Genomic DNA, 25,496 nt, shown 5'->3' on the forward strand with positions numbered 1-25,496 from the left:
GAGAAGTGGATATGAACAGAATTCACTGTGGACATGTATGGAATTCTCAAATAATAAATAAAATACTATTTAAATAAAGCAAAACGTCCAATTGTTTTCCTTATTTCATTCAAAAGTCGGTGTTTTTTAGTATTCACCCAGGGATTTATTCACATTCTCTGAGTTCCTTGAACATATTTACACTTGTTATTTTGAATTTACTACCTTGTGCATCATCTAAATTGCTTTCCTTGGTGAACATTACTGTTGGAATAATATTTCAGTTTGGAGGAGACATAGTGTCATGGTTTTTAGTGTTGCTTGTGTTTTTACATTGAAACTGGGTCTTCTGGAGTTAGAACATGGTAGTGTCTTGATATAGACATTTGGATCTTTATTTCCTGCTATCCCACCTTTTCAGGTTTTGGATTCACTAGATAATATGTACAGTCCCATCTTACAGCCCTCGGTGTGAATGTAGAAATGGATTAACTGAAGTGTCCTAGGATAGCTAGGGCTACGTGCAAGTTCAGAGCGCAGGAGCGAGCCCCCATAGAGCTAACAGGTTCTTACCACAGATCCTCAGGTGTCTATGGAAAACATGTACACTCCTAAGTGGCCCCCATGTGGTAGGGACTCTGGTCATAGCACAGATGTGTGGTGCTCTTATACACATGCTTTTTTGAAATTACTAAATAGCAAATTTTAAAAGTCTTTGATAAATGTATCAATGACAAGGCTACCCTGGTCCAAAGTAATAATACTTGTACTTTTTTGTTTTGTTTTTATTTTGAGATTGTAATACTATTATAATATTTCTAATTTCCCTTTCCTCCTTTCAAACCCTCCCACATAACTCTCTCAGTTCTGAGTCTATGAGAGCTTAATTCAGTGTCATGTATATATGTTTATGTACACACATATATGTTTCTAAATATGATCTGCTCTGTTTGGACAATGTTACTAGCAAGCATATTTTCAGGGCAGGGCATTTAAGTTTGGATAACCATTTGGCATGCTCTTCTCATAATGGTGTTTAAGGAGTTTGGAAGACCACAAGTATAAGCCCCTTTTTCCTCGAGCAAGGCATCGTATCCTTCTCAGGGCGTGGCCTCCTCCCTCCAGGCCTGGCAGATCCACACCTGCCACTCCTCAGAACCCAGAAAGAAGCAAGGCAAGCAGGGCCAAGAGAGGAGAACTTGCTGCAACCTTGAGCAACTGGCCTTGGGCTAGCAGGACGTGCTCTTCCTGATGAGGCCTTGAGAGCAACAGCCGGCTCACACTCTCTGGAGATCTGAAAGCCTGCCTGGCAGAGTCCCCCAGGTGGAGGGCACTTGATTAACCTAGAGGTGGCCTTGTGATAAAGGGGTCAAGTGCTTCTCGCTGTGACGAATTCTCAATTTATTTCCCAGACAAGGTACTTCCACTCAACTAGCATTTCTGTTCCCTAGGGAAGGCTCTCATAAGTGGCTCAGGGAAGAGAGCTAGGGACACTTCACTGTAGCTTTGTCCTCCCACTCTTTGGGATCGCTGGACAGGCTCCGTGCTCCTATGCTACTGGGTGTTTCTTACAACTTCTTTCTAAGAAACGGACCAGAGTGCCTAAGATCAGCCTAAGTTTAGCTCTCATATACTAGGCTTGTTTTTTGTTGTTTATATCCATTCTGTCTTAACTTTTGCGTGTTTTATTACAATGGAAGCTATTTTAGCATTTCCAATGTTCCTTCCTCTTTCACACTTACTCTGTGAGGAACCTTCTCTTCTGTTTTCACATTTATTAATACTTTTCTATGGGATACTCTAACCCTCAGAACCACAGAAGCGGGAAAACATCTGAAATTTTAGCAGTGGTACTCTATCTACACAATTACAAGGATGGAGATGCCTCCCCACCTGACCCGCACTGGACCCTAGGTGAAAACCTATGGCTCCCGGTGGCGCTGTCAGAGGACAGCCACAGTCTTCTGAGTGAAGTTCCACTCATGCTAGCTAGAAGCCAGGTCTTACTGTAGCCATCCTTGCAATCCTATGTACTGGCTCTGTTCTTGCATAAGTGTCCTATGTGGTCACAAGGAAAGCACAGGGGAGGAAGATAGAGGAAGTAATTTGATGACACTCTGGACCATTTCTATATCTATGCTTGCCTGAACTGTATCTCTGGACTTTTAAATTAAATGAGTTTCAGAACTCACTTAATTGGCTGGGTCAGAAAAAAAATACATCAACAGATCTTACCTAGATTAAAAACTACAAGTTATCAGTGAGCAGTCTATTTTGTGAAATCTCAACCCATATCCTGGGTTGCATTTTCTCTTTTTACATTCTTTCTTTTTTATTTGTTTGTTTGATTTTGGTTTCTGGTGTTTCGAGACAGTGTTTCTCAGTGTAGCCTTGGCTGTCCTAGACTCATTTTGTAGACCACATTGGTCTCAAACTCACAGAGATCTGCCTACCTCTGGCTCCCCGACTGCCAGGACTGTAGGCATGTACTCCATGGCCAGTTGTCATTTTTCAATCAGAGAAACAATGTTTTCCACAATGAAGACACTGATTTCTCATGGGTTCTCTGTGGACACTACTAGGTTTGCTCTGACTGGAATCCTGGACAGGCTAAAATACCATCAATTTCTTTAGCCAATGCTCCAGTCTCCACCATGTTGTCTTGCTTTGCGCTGAAAGGACAGAAGTGCCTGTTCTGTACGAAAGCAGCATAACTGGTGCTAGCCACCTTGTCACTATACATTCTCTCCTTTTCTTATTGTCCTTGTTCGCTTCTCTACTCTGTGAAGGTTAGTTCATTAATCATCTTACTCTCTCCCCATCAACATTCCTTTTTCCAAAAATGCCCTTCAGTTCCCCAGTCTGCTTAGTAATCTGGAGAACTTAGTTATCTTTTTTCCATCACAAAACAATCACAAATGTAACTGTTACAAATTTCTTGAAGATCTACTATAGTCTCCAAATGCCTTATGTTATTTCTTTAATTGACAAATCTGCCTATGGGATTTCTATGACTTTAGCTAAATTATTTGGTTATTTTTTCTTTTATTGCCTCATCTGTATGATAGATCCATGAATATCAGTAACAAAACTAAAAAAAAAAAAAAAAAAAAAAAAAAAAAAACTGTCTTACATCTCTAGACCTGGGATGTCTTGACTAAAATGTAGAGCTTCCTAAATGTGCACCAAATTGTAAGGCATAAAACTCGAAAAAAATCACCTGTTCTCAGATCCCTGACTGATGCTAATTTCAGAGTTGATAGCATTCCAACAGTCCTCTAAGAGCTCCTATGGTGGCTAGATTACGTGTGGGTGAGAGAAGTTGAAAGCATCTTCTGGGGACCTCACCTGCTCCAGGTCCTCTGGAGACCTTTTGCTGTCTCTGGTTGCATCTTGAGAAGGCAAAACAAAGAGCTCAGCGGCAGTTGGTAAACCGGGCAGCACTGCCACCAGGATGTGCTGGCTGGGAACCCCTGTGGCCTGGGGAGACACAGAGAGCCAGGTGGAAGGCATCAGTAAGTGTGGCAGTCATACAGGAAGGCGAGGAGTGGTGACTGAGGAGCAGCTGTGCTCACAGGTGTGCATCATGTACTATGTGGTCCTGCAGCTGTGCTCACAGGTGTGGATCATGTACCACGTGTTCCTGCAGCTGTGCTCACAGACATGGATCATGTACCGTGTGCTCCTGCAACTGTGCTCATGGATGTGCATCATGGACTGTGTGCTCCTGCAGCTGTGCTCACAGACATGGCTCTGGACCCTGAGCTTCTCTCACTAATTCTACTACCCTCAAAGATGCTTAGACAGGGTTCGCCTTGACTACTATGTGCACTCACTGATCTTTCACTTACTAATGTTCAAATGATGAACTCAGTTGCCCAACTGTCACAGATGTCCATGTCCTTCTTGGAACAGAATCAGCTTCACAGAGGGCAAGGGCTATATGTTTCATAAGGATGAATTCATCCAAACACAAGTGTTAAGACACAATGATGCTAACTGCACTCCCATTGGGCTCCTGCTTTGCCTTCTCCTCCCTTTGCAAAGGGTCTGTTCTCCATGAAGTTGCTCAAGGACAGAGGAGAACTGTGTCTGATGGAGAGAAGGTATTGTGTGTACTCACTTCCACCAGAGACTTTTTGATGACTCGACTGATGTCCCTCCTCCACTCGGGAATGTCAGGGTTGTAGTCATCCAGGTTAGGAGAAAAAGCCAACCGAAGAGACCGGAATTCCTCTGTGGATATAACAGTAAGCTCATTACAACAAGATGAATAGCTCCACAAAGCCGTCTAAATTTTGTTTTCTATGCAGCCTTTCATACACAGCAAAATGTCACAAGAAGGCAAACTCACTAAAGTTTCCCTGTTACCCCCATAGCTTGTCCTTTGCTAAACTGAAGCCATGGACTCTGGCCCATAGCTAGCTCCATCATCCCCAGCTCTGAGGGCCCTGGATACATGGCAGTGTTACGACACCAGATCATATGCATACCCTGTTCCTCTAACTGGATTGCTCACTTATTCCAGTACCTACGTACAAAGGTATTCTAAAGCTGTTTGCAGTTATGCTGACTGACCATGCTACCTCAGCACTGATGTTTTTATTTCATTTCTTAAAGATATCACTGTATTGAGAGTAGGGATCTATCATTTTATGAAGGTATAGTCATGGGGATATTACATATTTATATTTATTAATTATTCTGTTATTAGGGTTTCTTGCTCATGAATTTCCTAGGATGCTGTTTCATGTTCCTAACATCAGGGGTATTTTAATGTCCTCTGTAGCCCCTGAGTTATTCTTGATGCTCTAGGATGTAGGACGGTGATTCAACTAACAATAATTGTATAAGAAGAATTTTCTGGGAGGAAATGGGCTCAGAGGAGGCATGGAGAATATTTAGACCAAGGCATGCGGGACAGGAATCAGCTGGCAGAAGAAACCATGTATTGCAAGAAAGGCTCAGCTTTAGCACTCTGACACTGTGTCATTAGCTAGCATCTGTCCCCAGAAAGTGAAGCTAACACCCCAGGTTGGCATGAGCTTCAGACCAGTGTCAGGTGTATTTTTTTTTTTTATGTTCTCACCATCTCTACCTCACACTGTTTGGCACACAGAAAATGCAGGTCACAGGACCCTCCTCTCCACAAATATGCTAATTTCTCCACATTGCACTTAGAATAAATGCACTTTCTTATGACAGTCTTTTCCATCCCCTATATCATGGCATAACTGGCCTCTGCTGCCTCATGTCCAGCAGTGCTTCTCTGCCTGAACACTCTGCACTGCTGGGCTCTGTCCACCTCACTGCTTCTCAATCAGGCCATCACTTTCCATACATGATGCTTCTTCTTGCCCCACATCACAGCATGCCAGGCTCTTTCTCCCAATTTCTTCTTGAAGAGACTGTTTTACACACACAACTGTAGGGAGTATCCCACCCATAGGAAGTATCCCACTCTTCACTAGTAGACTCCTTCACTCATGGGTACTTCTTGTCTTCTTTATACTTATTGGTACTGAATACACACACACACACACACACACACACACACACACACACACACACACACACATCAGTGAAGATAGAGACTCTGTGCTCTTGGCCTTGGAACTATACTGTAGGTTTCTAAGGGCCATTCATGGACCATGCAATTTGTGGTTATATATTCAACGTATAAGTGATTCCATTTCCATGAAGGCTCTGTTATTCATGCATTTGCTTATGTTACAATCAATTCTTGTTTCAAGCATGTCTTTGTGCTTCAGTGGGGGCTAAGTGACATCAGTGATGACAATTATACATCTAGGAAGCGTAAAAGCCCACTTGTGCATCTCCCAACAATGCCACCAAGTTATCACACACATGCTTTGAAGAATCTTACATGAGAACATGTGTGCCTATGACAGTGGCTTTGTTCGAAAGATTCGTTTCTCAAAGTTTGACTATTTTGTGAGTCACTGGTCACCCCTGTGAGCATCACTAATTCATTTCTGGTGGAAAACAATTACAAGCATGTAAATTAGCAGTGTGATAAATGGCAGCATCAAAGAGTCACCCACTCAGTTCTAAATTTTCTCAAAGGCATAGTTTGATGTCATTCTTACTTTCTCCTTACCTCTTATCAAAGGACAGTGACTTCATCTATAAGGGAAGGGGGTCTAGCCCAAAGAGAGGACTCAAATGGTGTGGCTCCTCATCATCACCTAAAGATAGAGTGGCCTAGAAATGCTCTTCCTAACTATTCAAAAACATGTAGTAGGGCTGGAAAAGAAAAAAAATGCCAATTAAATGACTTTCCCTCCTCAGTTCCTAAAGGAAACCAATTTGACACACTTACCACTTAGTAAAGGCAGACCTGTGCCTGGAGCATAGGAAGACAGAAGACATGAGCTAGAGTGCAGTCTGGTGCCTTCCCCTCAGTCTGCTGCCTTCCCCCTCAGTCTGCTGCCTTCCCCTCAGTCTGCTGCCTTCCCCCTCAGTCTGCTGCCTTCCCCTCAGTCTGGAGTCTTCCTTTCAGTCTGCTGCTTTCCCCTCAGTCTGCTGCCTTCCTCTTAGTCTGCTGCCTTCACCTCAGTCTGGAGTCTTCCCCTCAGTCTGCTGCCTTCCCCTCAGTCTGCTGCCTTCCCCTCAGTCTGGAGCCTTCCCCTCAGTCTGCTGCCTTTCCCTCAGTCTGCTGCCTTTCCCTCAGTCTGCTGCCTTTCCCTCAGTCTGCTGCCTTCCCCTCAGTCTGGTGCCTTCCCCTCAATCTGCTGCCTTCCCCTCAGTCTGCTGTCTTCCTCTCAGTCTGCTGCCTTCCCCTCCATCTGCTGCCTTCCCCTCAGTCTGCTGCCTTCCTCTCAGTCTGCTGCCTTCCCCTCAGTCTGCTGCCTTCCCCTCAGTCTGCTGCCTTCCCCTCAGTCTGGTGCCCTTGTGTAAACCAGGCTTCCTCCATCACTCCTCAGTGGTTTGCCTCACGCCATTGGCATAATGGCCTTTTCTCTTCCTTTACTTTGCTAGCTTTGTGCTTTAGGTGTCTTCGGGTGCATCTGCTGGCTCTCCTTTCTTAGGGCGCTCACTCTAGAAAACTTGCAACTGTCAATTCTGTCTCTATTCCTTTAAGAGGTAAATCCCTAATAACTTCAAGGACCATGGGTGAGGCACTCCTTTGAAATTAGCCTTAATGAAAAAAAGACAGAGCTGTCCTCTTCCTGCCTCTGTGGGACGGTAACAGTAGTTGCTTCAGATGGTTTAACCACACTAATGACCCCTAATAATCTCTATGGCTTCCCAATATTCTTCTGCCAGCTAACTGCAGGATTAAAACAACAACAACAAAACAAAACAAACAAAAAAACACAAACAAACGCTCTTCCTTTTTTATCACTTGAGTTCAAGCTTTCCTGTTTAATGCTGGCCAGTGCAATTTTTATTTAATGTCACAATTCATTAAAAGTTCCAAATTAGCCGGGTATGGTGGCGCAGGCCTTTAATCCCAGCACTCAGAAGACAGAGGCAGGTGGATCGCTGTGAGTTCAAGGCCAGCCAGGTCTACAAAGTGAGTCCAGGACAGCTAAGGCTACACAGAAAAACCCTGTCTCGAAAAACCAAAAAAAAAAAAAAAAAAAGTTCCAAATCACAGGGCAGATGCTGTCACACAGTGTTTACCACTTGCCTCACAGGTATAATACTTCAGATTCAATCCTAGCACTGCCCAAATGAACAAACAAACAAATAGAACATTCCAAACCATGTATATGACTCTCTGGATAACTCGTCTGAAAATGGATGAGGGATAGTTAGAGCAGGCTACCTGGCCTACTAATACTTTTAATGAAGATAGATGACCACCCACTGTATGTAGGGTGACCACCTTTAAAGGATGTGTTTAAAGAGACTTGGGGAGTGAAGATATAAAGAGTAACAAGAGGAAGTTGGTGAGGAAATGTCCCTTCTAGGTGCAGACGTTTTAGGCTCTGTTTATTCATTATGCTTATGCCATGTTTTCTCATTTGTAAAGCAGTGATAATTATAGGGTTATTTTCTCTCGAGTATGTTAGCACAATTTAATAAGGCAGTGCATATATCTCAAGAGCTTGGGACAGCTGCTGGTGATTAAAACAGGCTTCATCAATGTTAGCCCGTGTCACTGTCACTGTTGTTATTAATGGAACTGTCACAAAGTAGCAGAATTATTTTTAAGCCAGTAATTTCCCCTGCCTGTCCACAATTTCCTAGCAGTAAATGATGGTTTGGGTAAGAACAACACATAGACCTTCTGGATTTATGAATTTCTCTCTGATTTCAAAAAGGTCATTCATATACCTGACAAAAGGAACAGGAGGAGAGAAATCCATCCAGGAGAGGAAATCATCCATAGGTAAGGTTATGAGTCAAGTTAGTTGGGGTACTGTGGTTTGAATGTGACATGTCTCACACACAGTCATGCTTTTGAATGCTTGGTCCTCAACTGCTAGCACTGTTTGTACAGGTCATGAAACCCTTAGAAGGTAGAACCTTGCTGGAGAACATATGCCACCATGTGTGGGCTTGAGGGGTGTTAGAGCCTGGCCTTACTTTGGGGGGCTTTCTGCTCTGCTTCCTGAATATGGATTTGGGATTATCAGGCAGCTTCTCCATCAGCTGCCAGGTCTGACCCGCCTTGGACTCTAACCTTCTGGAATCCCTCTGGAGCCAAAAGAAACCTGGCAAGTTGTTTTGGTTAGAGTGTTTGCCACAGAAACAGAAATGAAACTAATACAAAGTATCAGAACATGCACCCATGGTCAAGGGCAGCTGGCTCTAAAGCCGAATTCTGACCATTATTTGCTGGGTAAAGTGACAATTAACACAATCACTTCCTTCAGGCTAGAGTTTCGGTCAAGATGAAATACAACCCCAGCAGGCAGAAACAAGCTAGGGAGAGAGGTTGAGTTGACAGCCCTCCCCGCTGTGCATGGCCACGCTGTACCCTTCTGGTAGAGAATGCCTCACACCCAGGTTTACTTCTTCGCTTCTTGCTGTCAGAGCTGACCAAACCTTTTCAGACAGGAGGGAGAAGAAAAAGTATGAGGTCCAACACTGAGCCAGATGTTTCTAGAACAATATCCTTAGGCCTTTTGGTCTTCAGACCTGCTCAAAGTTGCTTACAAATTGTTCTCTGGTTGTGAAGACCAAGTTGATACTACAAGAAATTGGCGGGGAGGGGGGGGGGGGGGGTGGGGGGGGGTGCGCAGAGAAGGAGCCTTAAGCCCTAAAGGAAAATCTACACCTACATTATGTTATTGGAGTCAATTTATTCTGGGATTGGGTTAAATTGATATTTGAAAAAAGAAGATGAACATATATTCTATATCTAGTTTTATAATCTTACTCTTAAAATTTTAATTTCCCATGATGCATATGTGCCACTTTCGTCTTAAGAATAAACACTTCCATCTTTACCATCTCATATCTAACTGATTAGCTTTTTCTATAGAAAAAAATATTGTCAAAGTGGGATCAATCTGTAAAAAAAAAAATGTTTTTATATCTCATTTTCAAGCAATAATACTTCCTTTACATTTCAGTAAATTTTTATCTCATCTAATACTTGAAACAAATACATTTCCCCAGGCATTCCAAAACTGTATTATTTGCCTATTTCTCCAACTAACATCTAGTTCTTGCCTGGCATATGGTGACTGTGACATTTCTATTGCTCTCAGTCTAAGAGGGTTTGCTGGTATTGATGGTGTGGAACATTTTTCTTTTGTTTCAAGTACAGATTTGTGAAAGGAGATTTAAAAGTATTTGAATAATGGAAAGGTTTTCTTTAAATGGAATTTAAAACCCAAAATCTCTCTGAATTGACCATTTTCTCTAATAACTGGTTTTTGCTACTCAAATACCAGAAAAAAAATCCCAAGTGTAGTGAGTTTGCCTTAATCTCCATGAAGGCCAGTCCAGCCTACCCTGGTGATTGAGCTAAGGGCCTCCCTTCATGTACCAGAAACTTCCACGGTACCAGGACTATTGCTTGGCTGGTGAACGATGTTCTCTAAAGGAGAGCTTCAGACCATCCTAGCTCTTTCTCAAGTACTGCCATCTTTAACTCAGGAGAGTCTTCAGCTAGCACAGCCATATCCACCGGAAACAGTGAGGGTCATGAAGCCAGCACAGCTGCTTGACCCAGTTCCAGCAAAGCTGAGTGGATTGTTACAGTGGCTGTCCTTCAGTCTCTAGCTTTTGGAGTTTTGTCTCTGCAGGTTGCATTCTTGCGGACTTTCTGCATTACGATTCATTGTATATCTTTTCCTGTGAAGAATTATGTCTGAGTCTTTTAAGGAAAATCCTAAAGTTAACCTTATTTGGAAGTCTTCCTTATGCCTTGGAGACCATTAAGCACAGATAAGCACATAGCTAGATGACATCATTGCTCCAGGAATCTTCTTGGGGCATCTGCCCTGGAGCAAACTCAAACAGCATAATTGGTACAAGGTAAACAGGGACAACTGACTGGTCAGGAGAATAGGTTACAGAACCAAGGTCTCTTTTTATTACAGGCTTAGAGCTTTCTAAAAATGCAGTTTAAAGATAGGGGATTTCATTTTCTCTCTGAATAAGACCGGTGCAGACTGATTAGGATAATTAAGTAATACAAACCAATTGTTAGTTGATCAAATTATGGTCATGTCACCGACCAGCCTATTTTTAATCACAAGAATATACATGCTAGGTTTAACAGATAGATATGATCCTATAGACAGATAAGGTTGAATAGTTAGATAGGATCTTCAAAGCCTCAGAGACCCACAGAATATGTCATTTAAGAAGCTTTTAATATCTTAAAGATTCTTTGACAACAAGACAGATTAACTCCTGGCAACACCCAGCCTATCTCAAGAAGATGATGAGCAGCAAAGATTGTCTTTATGGAGATGGCATCATATGTGGCAAGCCAGCCACTGGGCAAAACATCCTCATTTTTGCCACAGACAGAATTATGCCTAAAAATGGGCAAGCTTGAATAAATGCAGAGTTGGTGGCCAAACTCTGCCAGGACAGAGTAAGCAAGTCCTCAATAGTTCCTGCCTCACAAATATGTCTGTCAGCTATATTGGGACAGAAGGCTGACGATGATGCTCCAGCATTATAGAGAGTTTTAGGTGACTGTTCAGGTAGCAAACTGTCACTTTTTTTTTTTCTTTTCCTTCTCATTTTGGAAGCTGCTAACTTGCACTTCTGGTCCACTCAGGTAACTAAGTTTCATTCCTTCTCAAGTCTCTGATGGGACTGAAGACCAGATAGTTTAGTCTTATAATTAACCTAAGCTGTGTAGGGGTTAAGATGTTTTTAGGTCTAGATAGAGGTTTTGAGTTGGCAGTGATAAGAGATAATAGATATTGATTCTCATTCAGAATTTTAGACTCACCAAGATAGGAAAGATGTTTCCTACAAGGCTGCCAAATGTAATTATCCAAGATACCTTGAATGTAACATTCATATGATCCCTCATTGTTTTGTGGTTCTTCTTGCTGTATGTAATTTTTCTACTTACATGTAATAATATAAATGTATGTGCCAAAAAAGTAAAAATAAAATATTATTTAAAAAAGATATGGGATTGTATGAGAAAGTGACAGGCATGAGCCACATTGTTGAATCTGCCCTCATGTACATAAGTGTTTCCCATGGTCAAGCAATTGTAAGAAAAAATGAAGTAATGGAAATTAATGACTATCTTACTTAAGTGACTGGTTCCAGAACAGTGTTAAAGTAGTAAAGAATACCTGCTCCAGCCATCCTATAGATCTAGAAGAAACACACACACACACACACACACACACACACACACACACACACACACACACAAACTAGTATACTTTCGATAGAGTTCATGAATTTACACTGAAGAGAGAAACATATTTACCTTATTGTTGAAATTTTAATTCACCAAAAAGATAGTAGAAATTAGGACTAAAAAGCAAAAGGAAGAAAGCAAGACATATATTTGCTATAAATTTGAGGAGAGCCAACACCACGTGTCTATTGATGATAGGTCACTGAGGTGGCAGAAGGTAGAAGTGCTAGTTCAGAGGGTGAAAACTGGGTAAGGGAGGGGCTGCGTGTCTGTGGCCAATGAATAGGAATCCTTCATAATTTTTTTGCCAGAAACTGTTGAAATAAACATAAAATTTCACCCTCATGTTAGAAAAAAAGATAGGGTATTGTATGGGGGTATATCCCTGGAGGAATAAAAGTCAGTAAACCAGATAAATTGACTAAAATATACTCTTCTTACTTTACAGCATAGATGATGAAATATATAGTAAAAGAAGTTTGGTATTAGAATTTGATATTCATAAAAATACCAGTTCAAATAGTTTCTGTTTGCCTGGATTGTGCTCATCCTACAAACACTGCCAGTCTAAAAGCAGGCTGACATATAATAAATGTGTCTGTTTTGGAGACACAATCATTTAGATTCTTTAAATTGGAGTTATAAGGCTGATAATAATAATAATAAAATCTGTTTTGTTTATATTTTCTAATTGTAATGAAACTTGTAATCCTGGGCATACAATGAAAAATCAAACACATAATCTGTACCACTTGGATAATCATTAGTCTGTCTTTGCTCTGTAAAACTGGTATAAAGAATCACCTGGTTGTTAGTAAAGTGAGCTAGAACATCAAAGCTGTAAGATTCCCCTGACAACCATTGCTGGCCCACTCCCTCCCACTCAACTTGCAGACTCCTTATCTACTTTGCCCTGCCAACACCTACTGAGGTCCCAGCAATTAGCATCATGGGACAATTCCATCACCTGAGATGAGGATAGAGGTGCATCAGCCAAGATGGCACTCACCATACACTGCGATGGTCTTTGTGTCTTGCAGGATGGCATTCCCAGCTGAGACCTGTACTGTGATGGTATTCATTCCTTCAGAAGTAAACTTGAACGATATGCTGCCTTCCAAGGTGATCAGAGGCTGCAAGAAACAAGGCCATGCGGTGAAGAGGAAGTCAGGATTACCGTTGAAACAGCCTCTGGCTTGAGTATCACCACATTTCCCGTGTGCTGGATGGAGGCAGTCTCGTCCTGGTGTGCCACGGTATGAGTGTCTATGCTTTCCCATCAGCTGGAGTCCAGGCGAAGGTTATTTCAGAATGAATTTTAAGTGATTCTGCATCTTTCCTAGAAATTAACCCCTGTCTCCTGGTACCATCCTGAGTTGGGACTGGGGAAAACAACATGTCCGACAGGCCTTGTCTGTTAGCAAGAAACATATGTCTCTGTGCGTATCGTTCCCTATTCAGTGGAAGTTAAATCCCAATGAACCACTTAGATAAGTGAAGAGTAGAAGCCTCAAATGTATGACGAAATGCTGGGAATTTCGGGGCTTTCTGATATTTACCTGCAGGATAAACTACTGATAGTGTGTTACATTGGAAGACAGCAGTCCCAGACACAGAACTGGACACTAGTTAAACAGGAGTGGCCTGTGTGGTGTCCACTTAGCAGCACTGTCAACAGTTTCTTGAAAGTTGCTGGTATGAAAACATGCACTAATTGGATTGTGCTTTGAATACTCAAAAGAAAAAAAATGTGTGGAGGAGCGTTGATTATAATACAATCAGACACTCGAGTCCTAGAAGAAGAAAAAATTAGCCTACTGACCTGCCTTGCCTCATCCTCACAAACACTTCTCTTCTGTCTTTCTTAATTAGTTTTACAATCAAGATCTGCACTGTATGGTAAAGAACGCTCCAACACCCTGTCTAAAGGTCTTTCAGCAGTCTGTTGAGAATTTGGTCATACATTTTAACATGGGGGAAATGAACAAAAGAATTTTAATTCTTTTATTTTCTAGTGATAGTTTTAAGATAAGTAACACCCCCACCTCCACCCCCACCCCATCATGGCCTCAGGGAAGAAGGTCTGGGTAGTAAGATCTGGCTGGAGAAATTCCACTATGACCTTTGAGAAGCATCTCCAGTTCCTCTGCCAAGCCTCATAGCAGTCAAAGTTCGCCTAGAGGGCATAAATGGAGAGGAAGCTGGAGATACAGGGGAGGGAGAGAGAGTAGATAGACGGAGCAGGTGAGGGAAAAAGATGAACTCAATGAGCCTTCTGAGCACACATGGCTTGCTCTCCTGGAAGCTCAGGCTACATTCAGCCTCAAGCCACAAGCCACCTCATTGGGTTTGGCTGCATCAGGCATGAGCTGTGCCTCTATCAGTGGCTGCTCTGAGGAAGCCCGGCTCACCTCCGTGTTATTCCCGTACCACCACACGTAAGTGAGAGTGCCCACTTGGCTGGGCCAAAGCACTGCGGTTGCATTGACCTCCTTGTTCTTTGTTGTGACGAAAGGAAGGGACAGGTGCACATGCTCCAGTGGACCTGAGTGCAAGAGAAAGAAAGAGGCGCCATAGCGAGCAAAGGCTTTCTTCAGCTCCACCTTCTTCAGCCTGGGAACCCCAAAACTTTGCAGCCACAATCTCTAGAAGTGTTTGCCGCTTTCCCTACTACGAGGAAAGAGCATGCTCTGAACAACACGTATCACAACTCTACACACTGACCCAGCTACTGGGTCTAAGCTATGCATATAGAAATGGCAAACATTAAGTAATTTATGAAGCCCAAGCATCAACCACTAAACTATAAGATTTCACAATTTCTTTCCACAAAGCTATGTCTTCAGAAGTAAACCAAGACCTGGAGCCTCCTGAAGTGCATGTTAGGGTTGGGGATACAGGAATCCATGAACTCAAGAATTATTCTTATGCTTCAGAGTGTTAAAGACATGGATATGTATAACTGTGTACACTTGAGAAAAAAGCTATCAGCTCAGGCCAGTATGTGACACATTGGTACTTGGCCTTAAATTACACTTGCTTAGAACTGAACTGCATACAAATGGAAAGCGAGTGCCTTGTAAACCTGTTCCAGGCATCAGGAAGTGCATTTTATTCTGGCGTTCACTTGTTGTATAACTCTTTCAGTCTCCTAACCACATAGTTTTGCCCCTGCATGCTCTTCCTTGGTCTTCCCAGGCTTGTTTGTTTATAGACTTTTCCCAGATCCTTGTGACCCTAATACCAAGCGGACCTTCCTCCTTAACACTCTGATTTACCTGGTGTGAGCTAAGTAACTCAGGAGACAAGTGACTGCTGAGTTGGCTCAATGACGCAAGCCCAGTGACCTGAGTTAGGTCCTTGGAACCCATGCATGGGTGGAAGGAGAAAGGACTCCACATAGTTGTCCTCTGTCCTCTATACATGTGCTGTGACATGCACTGCCCATGCTCACCTTTCACAGGTACACATGGACATGCATAGGCACACATGTGCGCATGCACACACACACCACAGAGAGAGAGAGAGAGAGAGAGAGAGAGAGAGAGAGAGAGAGAGAGAGAGAGAGAGAGAGAGAGAGAGAAGTAATAAATCAGTTTTAAAAGATAAGAACTAGACAGTCTATGACAAAAATCCCAGGTTCATCCAACAGGAATTCATTTTCTCTATCTTATAGATGAACACTGAGTTTCTGTTTTCCAAACTGGACGATCAGAGTGAGGACAGTGTCAAGGTGTCATTGCGGCCATCATAATTGGAGTCATTGCTATACTGTGGTCAAGCTCAATAGTTTTGAGTGTTGCTGGGCACTGGGTGTGATTGATGGTGCTCAGAACACCCAACACTTGGTGGCTCTTAGGTCATTTTGAAGGAAGAAGGCAACGAACATAGAAAGCAGAATTAGGAAAGAGGGGCCTGTTGTTGATGGAGTATTCAAGGGGACATCCTCAGGAATGTCACCAGGCAACATTGAGTAAAGTGCTGTGTTGTTGTTTGGTATCTGTTTGGGAAGTTCCCGGGTGGGAACAGCCAGTGAACATGCCTTGAGGGGCCATGCCTGCCATGCTGACAGAACAGGAAACCCAACAAGGGTAGGGTGTGAAATAATAGTGGACAAGAATGCAGGCATGGGCATCCGAGAAGTGCTGAGGACCCAGTGCGTGCTGAGTTTGTAGTTGCCGAACATGGTGCACATGTGCTTGCATCTTTACCCTTGATCATGGTGTGCATGTATGTTTGTGTGTGTGTGTGTGTGTGTGTGTGTGTGTGTGTGTGTGTGTACACCTGGAACCAGATGTGAAATTAATACTGCAGCTTTCTAGGCCTCTTGTATTCATTTACTTTCTATTGTAAAACACTATACTTTTACAAATGTGTCATGCACGGAAAGTGAAATTACTTGCTCTGAGTGTTTCCAGCCATGTGCCTAACAAGCAGGAAGATTTGGGTCTACCATACAGGGACTTGTAATATAGAAAAAGGACAGCAGGTGGCGCTGCATCATTTCATATCATTGAAAGAATTTCTTGAGTCAAGTGGATTTCCCTTTTGACCAGACTTTCTAGAATGCACAAAATGGCTGAAGTCTGTAAGAATGAACTCGTGTGTGTGTGTGTGTGTGTGTGTGTGTGTGTGTGTGTGTGTGTGTGTGTGTGTGTGTGTCTCCTGTGTGTGTGTGTGTGTCTCCTGTGTGTGTGTGTGTCTCCTGTGTGTGTGTGTTGTTCTAGAGACATGTAATGATCTAATTAAATCTTACAAATATGATATTGGTATTTGTCTAAAGGATCCACTAGAAGTAAACACTATTCAAACTATAAGGAAGAGATCTAAAGGCAAGACTGCTTAGATTTCAGTATTTTGAAGGATGTTATGAAGTCATGTTTCTAATATGAGAATCCACTAGGCCTGAGATACAACCCAGATCACCCTATTTTATAATTTAATTCTGGGGCATGTGACTTACTAAACAAGACATATGGCTTGCTTCCAGTCCAACAAAACTGTGGTGCCAATAGTTGCACAATCTCGTGATTTTTCAAGTCACACAGGTCAGAGCTTGGGGCCATAGAGACATAGGCACATTGCTCCTATGTGGGGAGAATGACAGATCTAGCATGGATTAAAACACCCAGTTAGTATATTGTTGTTTGCTTTTCATTCTATAAGGTTGCAGACACTCCAGGGGCCCTCATCCCTAAAAGATGGCCATGATGAGGCAGTTTTCTGAACTGAAATCTTCTTGCCCTCTAAATTTTCTGCCCCATTCAGCTGAAGGCCCCAATCTGCACCAAGTGTCTCATTAGTTTGCAAAGTAGCAGAGCCCAGTGAATACTATCCCCAAGGAGTTTCCAACTGGCAGGCCTCAATAAATTACCCTGGTGCCCTGCAAGAGCTGCGTGCGCACTTCTGAAACTACAGCAGAACAGCAGTTCCCTTTGTTTCTGATGACCTTTGCAAACTCATACTGAAAAACCTTTGAATAGGAATCAAACCACCTTTCTTTTCTGGTGAGTAGAGGGAAATGTGTGCTTGAGCAAGCACTGAGATTCCTGCGGGGGGGGGGGGCTTGGGTGGAAGGTGAGGCAGGAATGGGAGAGTCCTGACAGCTAAGAATTGCTGCAAATTCCCAGCCAGCTTATAGCTCCCTAAGTCCCAATACATCTGCACTCTGTAGTGAGGGAAAAAAAATCAAATTTGATTAAGTGGCAGAATGTCACTGGTTTTGCTTGATAGAATCATTGGCCGAGAAATGTGCATCTTTTGACAGAGAAAATAATTTAGGCTTAGAGAGGAGTGTGACTCACTCCACCAGGGATCCGTGCTTGGTCACTGCGACAGGTACACTGACTGTCACCCTGACCTGATCTAGAATCATCCAAGGGTCAAAACTACCTGAGATCCAACAAGGGCCAGGTGTTCCTAGCAACGGAAACAACAAGCAGTGCCCAGCATCCTTCATAAGTTACAGCTGATGAGGGAGCTTCTGGGTTGGGATAACTGAGGTGGAAAGACCCATCCTAAATGTAGGCAACACCATTCCATAGACTCGGGGCCTGGACCACAAATAAAGAGGAAAACAGCCAATCCCAAACTTTTATCACATCCTGCTTCCTGACTGTGGATGCAAAGTGACTAGCTGTGTCATGGCCCTGCTGTCAAACCTCCATTAGAATGGCTGACTTTGTGAGCTAAAATAAATTTTCTATTCTTTTGTAACAGAACTGAGAGAAGTAACCACAGTGTGATTGCTCAGTGCCTTTGGGTTCCATCTACAATGCTAACCCATCCTTTACCTATATATGGTGGACCTTTGTCATCTCAAACCAGTCATGACACCCTTGGTGTTTAAGATGTTTGGGAGTGTGACTCTCAGTGTAAAATAATACCAAACTCTAATTTTCCCAATCATTGTTTTTGTTTTTGTTTTTGTTTTGCATCTAAGTGAAGGGGCTTTGGTCACCTACGCTATCTACTCTAGTATATGTGAAAAGATGAGCAAAGCGAGTTTATGTGCATAGAACGGGACATGGGTCCTTTAGGAGAGATGCTTGAAAGCACCTGCTGAGATGAGACTAATGGAATGGGATTTAAATGCATTCAAGCTAACCACTTAAAACATATCCTGCTTCAACACAATTACCATAAAATAGCTAGTTCTTGTCCCCAAGGCTAGCCTTAGAAAGTGCCACAGTATATAAAGAATGCTTACCCAACCATTCAACCAACATGAATCTAAAAGATTAGAGTCAGAACATGAACATTCCATTGTAAATCATCTCCCATTAAGGTTAAGGCACAATCTAACTACTACTCTGATTAAAAGAGAAAATTACATATAAACAAAAATCTTCTTTCTTTTAAAACCAAAGGCTTTTTAGCAATCCTTGATTTATTGAATAGAGGTGAGGTCTGCATTCCTCTCCAGGATTTGGAAAACCTGGAGTTCTGAGCAGAGACAGTGAGTGCCTTGATGGACAAGAACAAGTAAATGAATGAGGAATTGTCTACAAGGTACAAGAAGGTTGAGTCCTGAGACTAGATAGAAGATCCTGAGGAACGTGGACAAGAAGCCATGCCTGAGCTTTAAAGCTATACTGACAATCAATTAGAGTGTGGAGGATGTATTCAAAATTTGTGGGCCATGGAATACAGGTATGACTCCTAGTGAGGCTAGACTTTCAGCAAGAGACCCTCACAGCATAACTATGAGAACTAGTAAGACTACATAAACAGCTGTTCTTAATAAATATACTGTTACTTCACTGGCAAATTGTTTTGTTACAGATATTGATTGTGATATATTGCTAAAGATTTTAAGATTATTACAAGACCGCCATCATGTTTAGTCCCATAAACACAGTAAGCAGAAAGTATTGCATCTTTGGCTGTCCTGGAAAAGCTTAGGGGTCTATGGAGTCTATGTAACATGTCATGAACCTACATACTTCCACCGTTCCAAGGACTGTGTGCAAGAAGAGGATTGCTGATGGGGCTCCCTAAGCCAATCTCATTAATGATGCTCACCACCGAGGTCAAGAGCTAAGACAGGTACACCTGAATCTAGAGACTAGCTGCGTGAGGAAATGATTTTTGACTCTTTAAATCATTTGCTTTAGCTCTATGAACACAGAACAGTATGGCTTCTAACCATACCTACTGCATGATGGTTTTCAGAACTAAGGTAATTGGCACAGAGTGTGGTTAGTGCAAAGCCTGGCTGGAATACACAGTAAGAGCTTAATAAAGTGTAGCTAGAAAGAAGAAGATTGGACAAGCAAACAGTGATCAGGTCTACTTTTGTTTGGACCCAGAGAAGGGAATACGTTTCTGTGTAAGATGAGAGACAGTCACACAGCAGCACACAATCTGATGGCCGTCGCTAAACAGCCCTGTCCTTGTCAGGGGACCACCATAGCTCTCTTGTGAAAGTGCTGTATGTTTTTGTTGGGAATTTCTACTTCCAATTTCATTCCATGGGCCAGGTGAGGGGAGAGGCAGGAAGTAATGCCATCCTTAATACCTTTGCCCTTGAACTTGGATTTTGAACAAGGTCATCTATACAAAACAACACATTCCATTTTAATATAAATTGTTTTTGTAATAACAATGCAAGTCGTAGACTGTTGGGAGAACCTCACACCTACAAATACTTATGCCACCGACTTACTTCATTTAATTTGCAAGTTATTATTTTACCATGAAACTCACAACTTCAAATTCTTTCATGGGGAGGGCACTCAGGAATCTTGGACTTGATCCCTAGTATAGAGCATCCCTTAACCTATATCATCTTCCCCATTAGATGACCTTCTCTAAAATAATGGATCCCTTACAGTCCAAAACTTAGGAAACAAATTTCTTAAAGGAGAAAAAGACTAAAAGGATTATTCTTGGGAAGGTACCTCTAACCTTATTGGAGAGAAATCCTTTACCTATAACGACTGACTGGCATTTGCATTGATTTCAGCCATTCCTGCCTAAAAAACAGAACAACAGAAACATAGAAACATGTTTCCAGCAAGCGCTCTGTGTACTCAACAAAGGCAGAGTGTGTTTCTCAGGTATCCTAGAAGAGGCAGAGGAGGTGAACTGAGAATAATTTGGCTCTGTCCAGACGCTAAGATTTTTCTCTCTCACACATCTTGACTTCCTTAGTTCTCTCTGTGTTGTTCTCTTACTTTCAATTTCCCTTCCTAAAGACATCTGCTATGCTTCCTCTAGATAGGACAGTCTGCATTGGATTTTTTTAAAGGGCACAATATTCAAGATATGTCATAAGTCAACAACAGTAATAACATACAAGTTACATGTAAGTACAGGACGGCGCTGTCAGACCCCAGGCTGTTGTCCACCTGCACGGTCACTCGAAAAATGCCCACATTCTGATAGACATGCTTGATTCCATCCTCCATGGAGCTGAGGTTGACATACGACACTGCAATGCCATCTCCAAAGTCCACTTGAATGAGTGTCCGCTGCACATCACCCTGTAAGACAAAGTCAAGTGTTAGATAGAGGAGAGGTGATGTTTAGCTGTTCTTCCCATGAGGCTGAGGCTCATTTGCCTTCCTCCTATAGTTGAGAGCATCTCTCTGTTATGATAGCATTCCTGTAACAGTTAAGTACTTTGCTAAGAACACTCTCCCAGGCAAAGGGACACCAACTACCAATTTTTCAAGGTTTATAATACTAAGTGCTTGATTACCAACTTCAATGCAATATTTAGTTAGTGGAAGGACTTATAAAGGGTCTGACATGGCCAAAGACCACTTCATCGATCTTCAAGAACTTTGAATTGTCTTATTTCCAGGTCCCCAAACATTTTGGTGAAAGAATGAAAAATACCTTGCCTGACATCTGATATGACAAGAGACTTAGAAATTATTTATGATAATTATCATGAGTTCTCTTTTGTTACTCTGTTTTCTTTTAATGAACATAGATTATTTATCTCATATGTGGCATGATCCAAACATTTCTACCAGTCTTAGTAGATGAGTAAGCAACATCAATCATCTTCATGAATGAACATGAAGTCTAGAAAGGCTGCGTCGCTCACTGAAGGTTAACTCAGGTAGGATGCCACAGAGCTGGGATCACAAACCACTGTCTCTGGATTTCCCATTCATTTTTGTTGATGAGACTTAGCACTATGGCTGAAGCACTGAGAATCTCACTCAGCTCTGAATCTTAGTCATCACTAACAAGTTATACCATTCAACTTCTCTCTCTCTCAGTTACCACCAAATCTGTGAAATGGGCATAACAGCACTTTTCCACCTTAACTCAATAGGATGTTATAAAAGCCACAAAAAAAAAATGGCAATTCATACAATGCTATGCAAATAAATAACTACTAAATATTAAAATGAGGCCATAAAAGACATATAATATTCCTTTAAATCTTACTATAGATAATCTGTTGTTCTAAATTTCTCAGGTGTAGGCTGGAGATGAAACCTGAATTTAAAAAATCCTGTAAAGGAAAGGGCCTTTGCAATGATGGGTTATACATTCAAGGAACAATGATGCTTAGACTCACCTGGCAGAATCAAGCTTCCTTCTACACCTTCTTTCTTTTGATACCTTTCCACATTTTCAGGCAAACAGCAAAGCAAAACACAAACTAAATCACCAAAAACCTTTGAACTAGAAATGTATTTTCGATTAAGTAAGGTTTATGTGGTATCATATCTTTTGAAAAGGCCAACTTTAAAATGTTGACATTTAAAGGATTAATACACAGAAAAAAAGGCAAAGCAGTTCAAACCCTGTGAGTGTATGTGACCTACAGCTTTGATCTAGTTGCAGAATCACAGTGTGGTGTGCACAGTGGCCCATGCTCAAGCAGAATGAAGCAGAGCTCTCAGTAACATCACAAACTGAACTCTTCCCCTGGGCAAAAAAGAAAACCTTACTCAAGCTACTACACAAATACCCACAGGTTCACACAGTGTGTGCTTACTTGAATTCCCTTATCTAATAAATACAAATGCCATCCAGCTTGCTAATGCATCTGTCATGTGGACAACTCAAGTGGATTGATCACTTTTTCTCCTTCTGTTCCTGGTACATTTCTACTTCCACATTTTCTCAGGTTTCAACATCATTGAGAAGTCAACGACAGGAGTATGGGAGGGAAAGGAAGCCAGATTTTGAAACAAGAATCTAAGGTAAGTATTAGAGGTAGACATAGTTGTTTGTGCTTAAGATGATCAGTTAGAAGTTCTACTGAAGACAGAGGAGCAAGTATAAGCAAGATTGGGTAGTCTTACATGGCGAGTATATTCCAAACTGTGTATTTTAACTGGAAAAGTTGGGGGTTGTCTTATCCACCTCGTCGTCTTATGTGTCAGAAAATGTGGTTGCATAAACCTTCCCCTAAGGGACAGAGGAGATGGCTCATGGAAGCATGAGTGCTGAGTGTGGGTCCCCAGCATGTAAAAACCAGGAACTACGATGTATCTTCTTAACCTTAGCACTGAGATTTGGGAGACAAGAAGATCCCAGATTTGATAGCAATCCAGCTTAGTCAACTGACAAGCTCTGGGTCCAACATGAGACCCAGTCCCTAAAAGTAAAGTAGTAAGCAATTGTCTCTGTAGACAAATACACACACACACACACACACACACACACACACACGCGCGCGCGCGCGCGCGTGCGCATGCACATAAACACATATATACATACATATTCACACATAAACAGTCACACATAGCCACACACACAAACATACATACATACATACATACACATAAAACACTCAAATACAAACACACTATATACACATATGCACACAGATACATACACACATATACAAATGCACACACAGACATGAACACATAACACAAACATATACACATACATACAAACACACAAATACAAAAATACACACATTCAAATACACAAAACCACACATACATACAAATATACATATAAACACAAGAACAAACACATACGCATGTACACACAGACATATACAAATACACACATGCAAACACACATATACAAACATATGCACATGTACATACAAATACACACACAAATAAACATACACACACATACAAATACACACACACACACACACACACACACACACACACACTACTCCCTTTCCATGTTCTGTTTGTCGAGGTGTCATGAAGGCTTCTTGACTTAGTAGCATTCTTAACTCTCGGCTTGTGATAACGTTCTCCCTGTGTGTGAAAGCAGTCACCCCATGCTCACACTAGCACGTTAGTAATAAGGCAGCATTATTACAGAGTCAGCTTTTTATTACTGAGAACCCCGAAGGCAATGGCACAGCATATTCCAATTAAATGGGCACTAGTGGCAGGCCTTTCTGCCTGAATTCTGCATGAGGAGATAAGAATGTCAAGGCACTGTGTCTTGTTGTTAAAGACAACAGATAACATCACTGCCAGTACAGCTTTGCCTACTCAGTGGAATGAACAGGGCCCCAAGCTTGACTTTCAGGAGCTCTCACACTAGTGGATAACAACACCATGATCACTTGTGGAGAGCCCCCAAGGACCGCACCCTAAGATGGTGCCTGGCACACCGCCAGAGCTGCCTCTGTAGAGAACAAACAAGTCCTTATTTGGACATAGCCCACTGCCTGCAGTAGCTTCCGCTTTTTGAGCCTATGAGGATGCAAGACGTGGCGTGAGCTGATTGGATGCTAGTATGCTATATAAGTGTGTGTCGGGTGCGGTTCGGGCGAGTTGCCTGCATGTAGAGCTTGAATAAACTGCTTGGAGAAGAACTGGTGGTTGCGTCTCTCCTGATGGTCGGGCGAGGCGCGACAATCACTGACCACTTTGGAACTCATCTGCTATCATCCTTCAGTTATCCTAGACTCTAATTAGCACAAGGCAGGGATACCAACCCCCTTTAAATAACAGTAATAAGAATGAAGTCATGGCAGTCTAAAGCCCTATATAATCCCTTGCCTAAACAAGCTGGCACACTCATTCGTTTGTTTGATCATTCGTTCGTTCATTTGTTTACTCATTTGTTCCTTCGTTTGTTCATTTGTTCCTTCCTCCCTTTACTAAGTCTATCAAATATATGAGGAATGCCAGTAAGTAAATAACTGCAGTGACATTGCAAATGTAGTTAGAGCTTTTAGGATTTTTATGGAGCCCTATTGAGATCAATGCACATTAAATAACTTCACAGCATGTAAAATAATTAATATAGGGGTACTTATAAGGACAGCTAGCTACATAGTGTCAAAACTTGTGCCATAGGGAGGGATGGAAAGTTACTGTGATTGGGAACTTTTAGGAAGGACTCCCAGACCACATGAACTAAGACCTGAGGAAACAGAGCAAAGCAGAGTGGTAAGCCAGGTGGAGGCATGGAACCCAGGCAATGAGAACCTGGGGAAACAGATGTTCTGGGGCCCATGAGCATACAGAGATGGAAAAACTGAATAGATTAAGGGAGAATGAGAAGAATATGCTATACCGTGACTAGAGAAGAGAAAAGGCCCTTTTAGGTCTTGGTGGCCAAGTTTCTGATTTCCATCTTTCCTCTATGAGCAATGACAAGACAGCAAAATGTGTTAAGCAGGAGTGTTGAGAAAATGGCATGGTGATACTTTTCATTCAGTGTGATGACTGTACATTACATGGAGGATGAACTGAAAAGCATCCTAATATGGGAGTGGCCAAGCAGGGATATTGCAGAGTAGTTGATGGTGAAAGGGGAAAAAGCTTCATCAGGAGAGTGTGTGGCGCCTCTGAAAACTATCTCTGATAGTCCCTGGTCTTGGGATCAGTCATCTGAAGTTTTGTCATCAGCATCTGTGATACTAATTTTCCCCTTGCTGCAGTTACACAACTACTCTCCGAGACCCATGTACTTCAAGGTCCCTTAGGAGGATGCTCAGTTCTGCTATAGTCCAAGATGATACATAGGTGATGCCGGGGCTGTACCAAACGTTGAGGCCCTCTGTCAACATGCTGAATGTTAGTTTTCCTTGTGTTTGAGTTTGTTCAAAGATGAACTGACTACAATGTAACCTTTTTAAGTTTGCATTTGATTGTGTAAAGGATGATGAAGCTTCACAGAGTTCAGAAGTGGAGGTGCTAAGCTGGCTTCCATAAAACGGCATAGAACTCAACTCAGTTTTAGTGGACTGGAACTCAGTCCTCAGGTTCTATGGGGCACATGGTCAGAATTA

At 42.1% G+C, this 25,496-nt stretch overlaps 1 protein-coding gene across 3 annotated transcripts in view; it reads right to left on the reverse strand.

The window, feature by feature from the left end:
• The window catches only part of Sorcs1 (sortilin related VPS10 domain containing receptor 1), a 503,013-nt gene that overhangs the window by 27,495 nt on the left and 450,022 nt on the right, over nt 1-25,496 (reverse strand). For all 3 annotated transcript variants that reach the window (XM_051146761.1, XM_051146762.1, XM_051146763.1), the window contains exons 19-23: nt 20,604-20,790; nt 14,215-14,348; nt 12,813-12,936; nt 4,103-4,215; nt 3,328-3,459 (exon numbers count right to left, since the gene is read on the reverse strand). In XM_051146761.1, coding sequence (XP_051002718.1) covers nt 3,328-3,459; nt 4,103-4,215; nt 12,813-12,936; nt 14,215-14,348; nt 20,604-20,790 — 690 coding nt within the window. The remainder of the gene's footprint in view (nt 1-3,327; nt 3,460-4,102; nt 4,216-12,812; nt 12,937-14,214; nt 14,349-20,603; nt 20,791-25,496) is intronic.

This window comes from Acomys russatus, chromosome 5 (genome assembly GCF_903995435.1).
Source record: "Acomys russatus chromosome 5, mAcoRus1.1, whole genome shotgun sequence".
NCBI classification, from domain to species: Eukaryota; Metazoa; Chordata; class Mammalia; order Rodentia; family Muridae; genus Acomys; species Acomys russatus.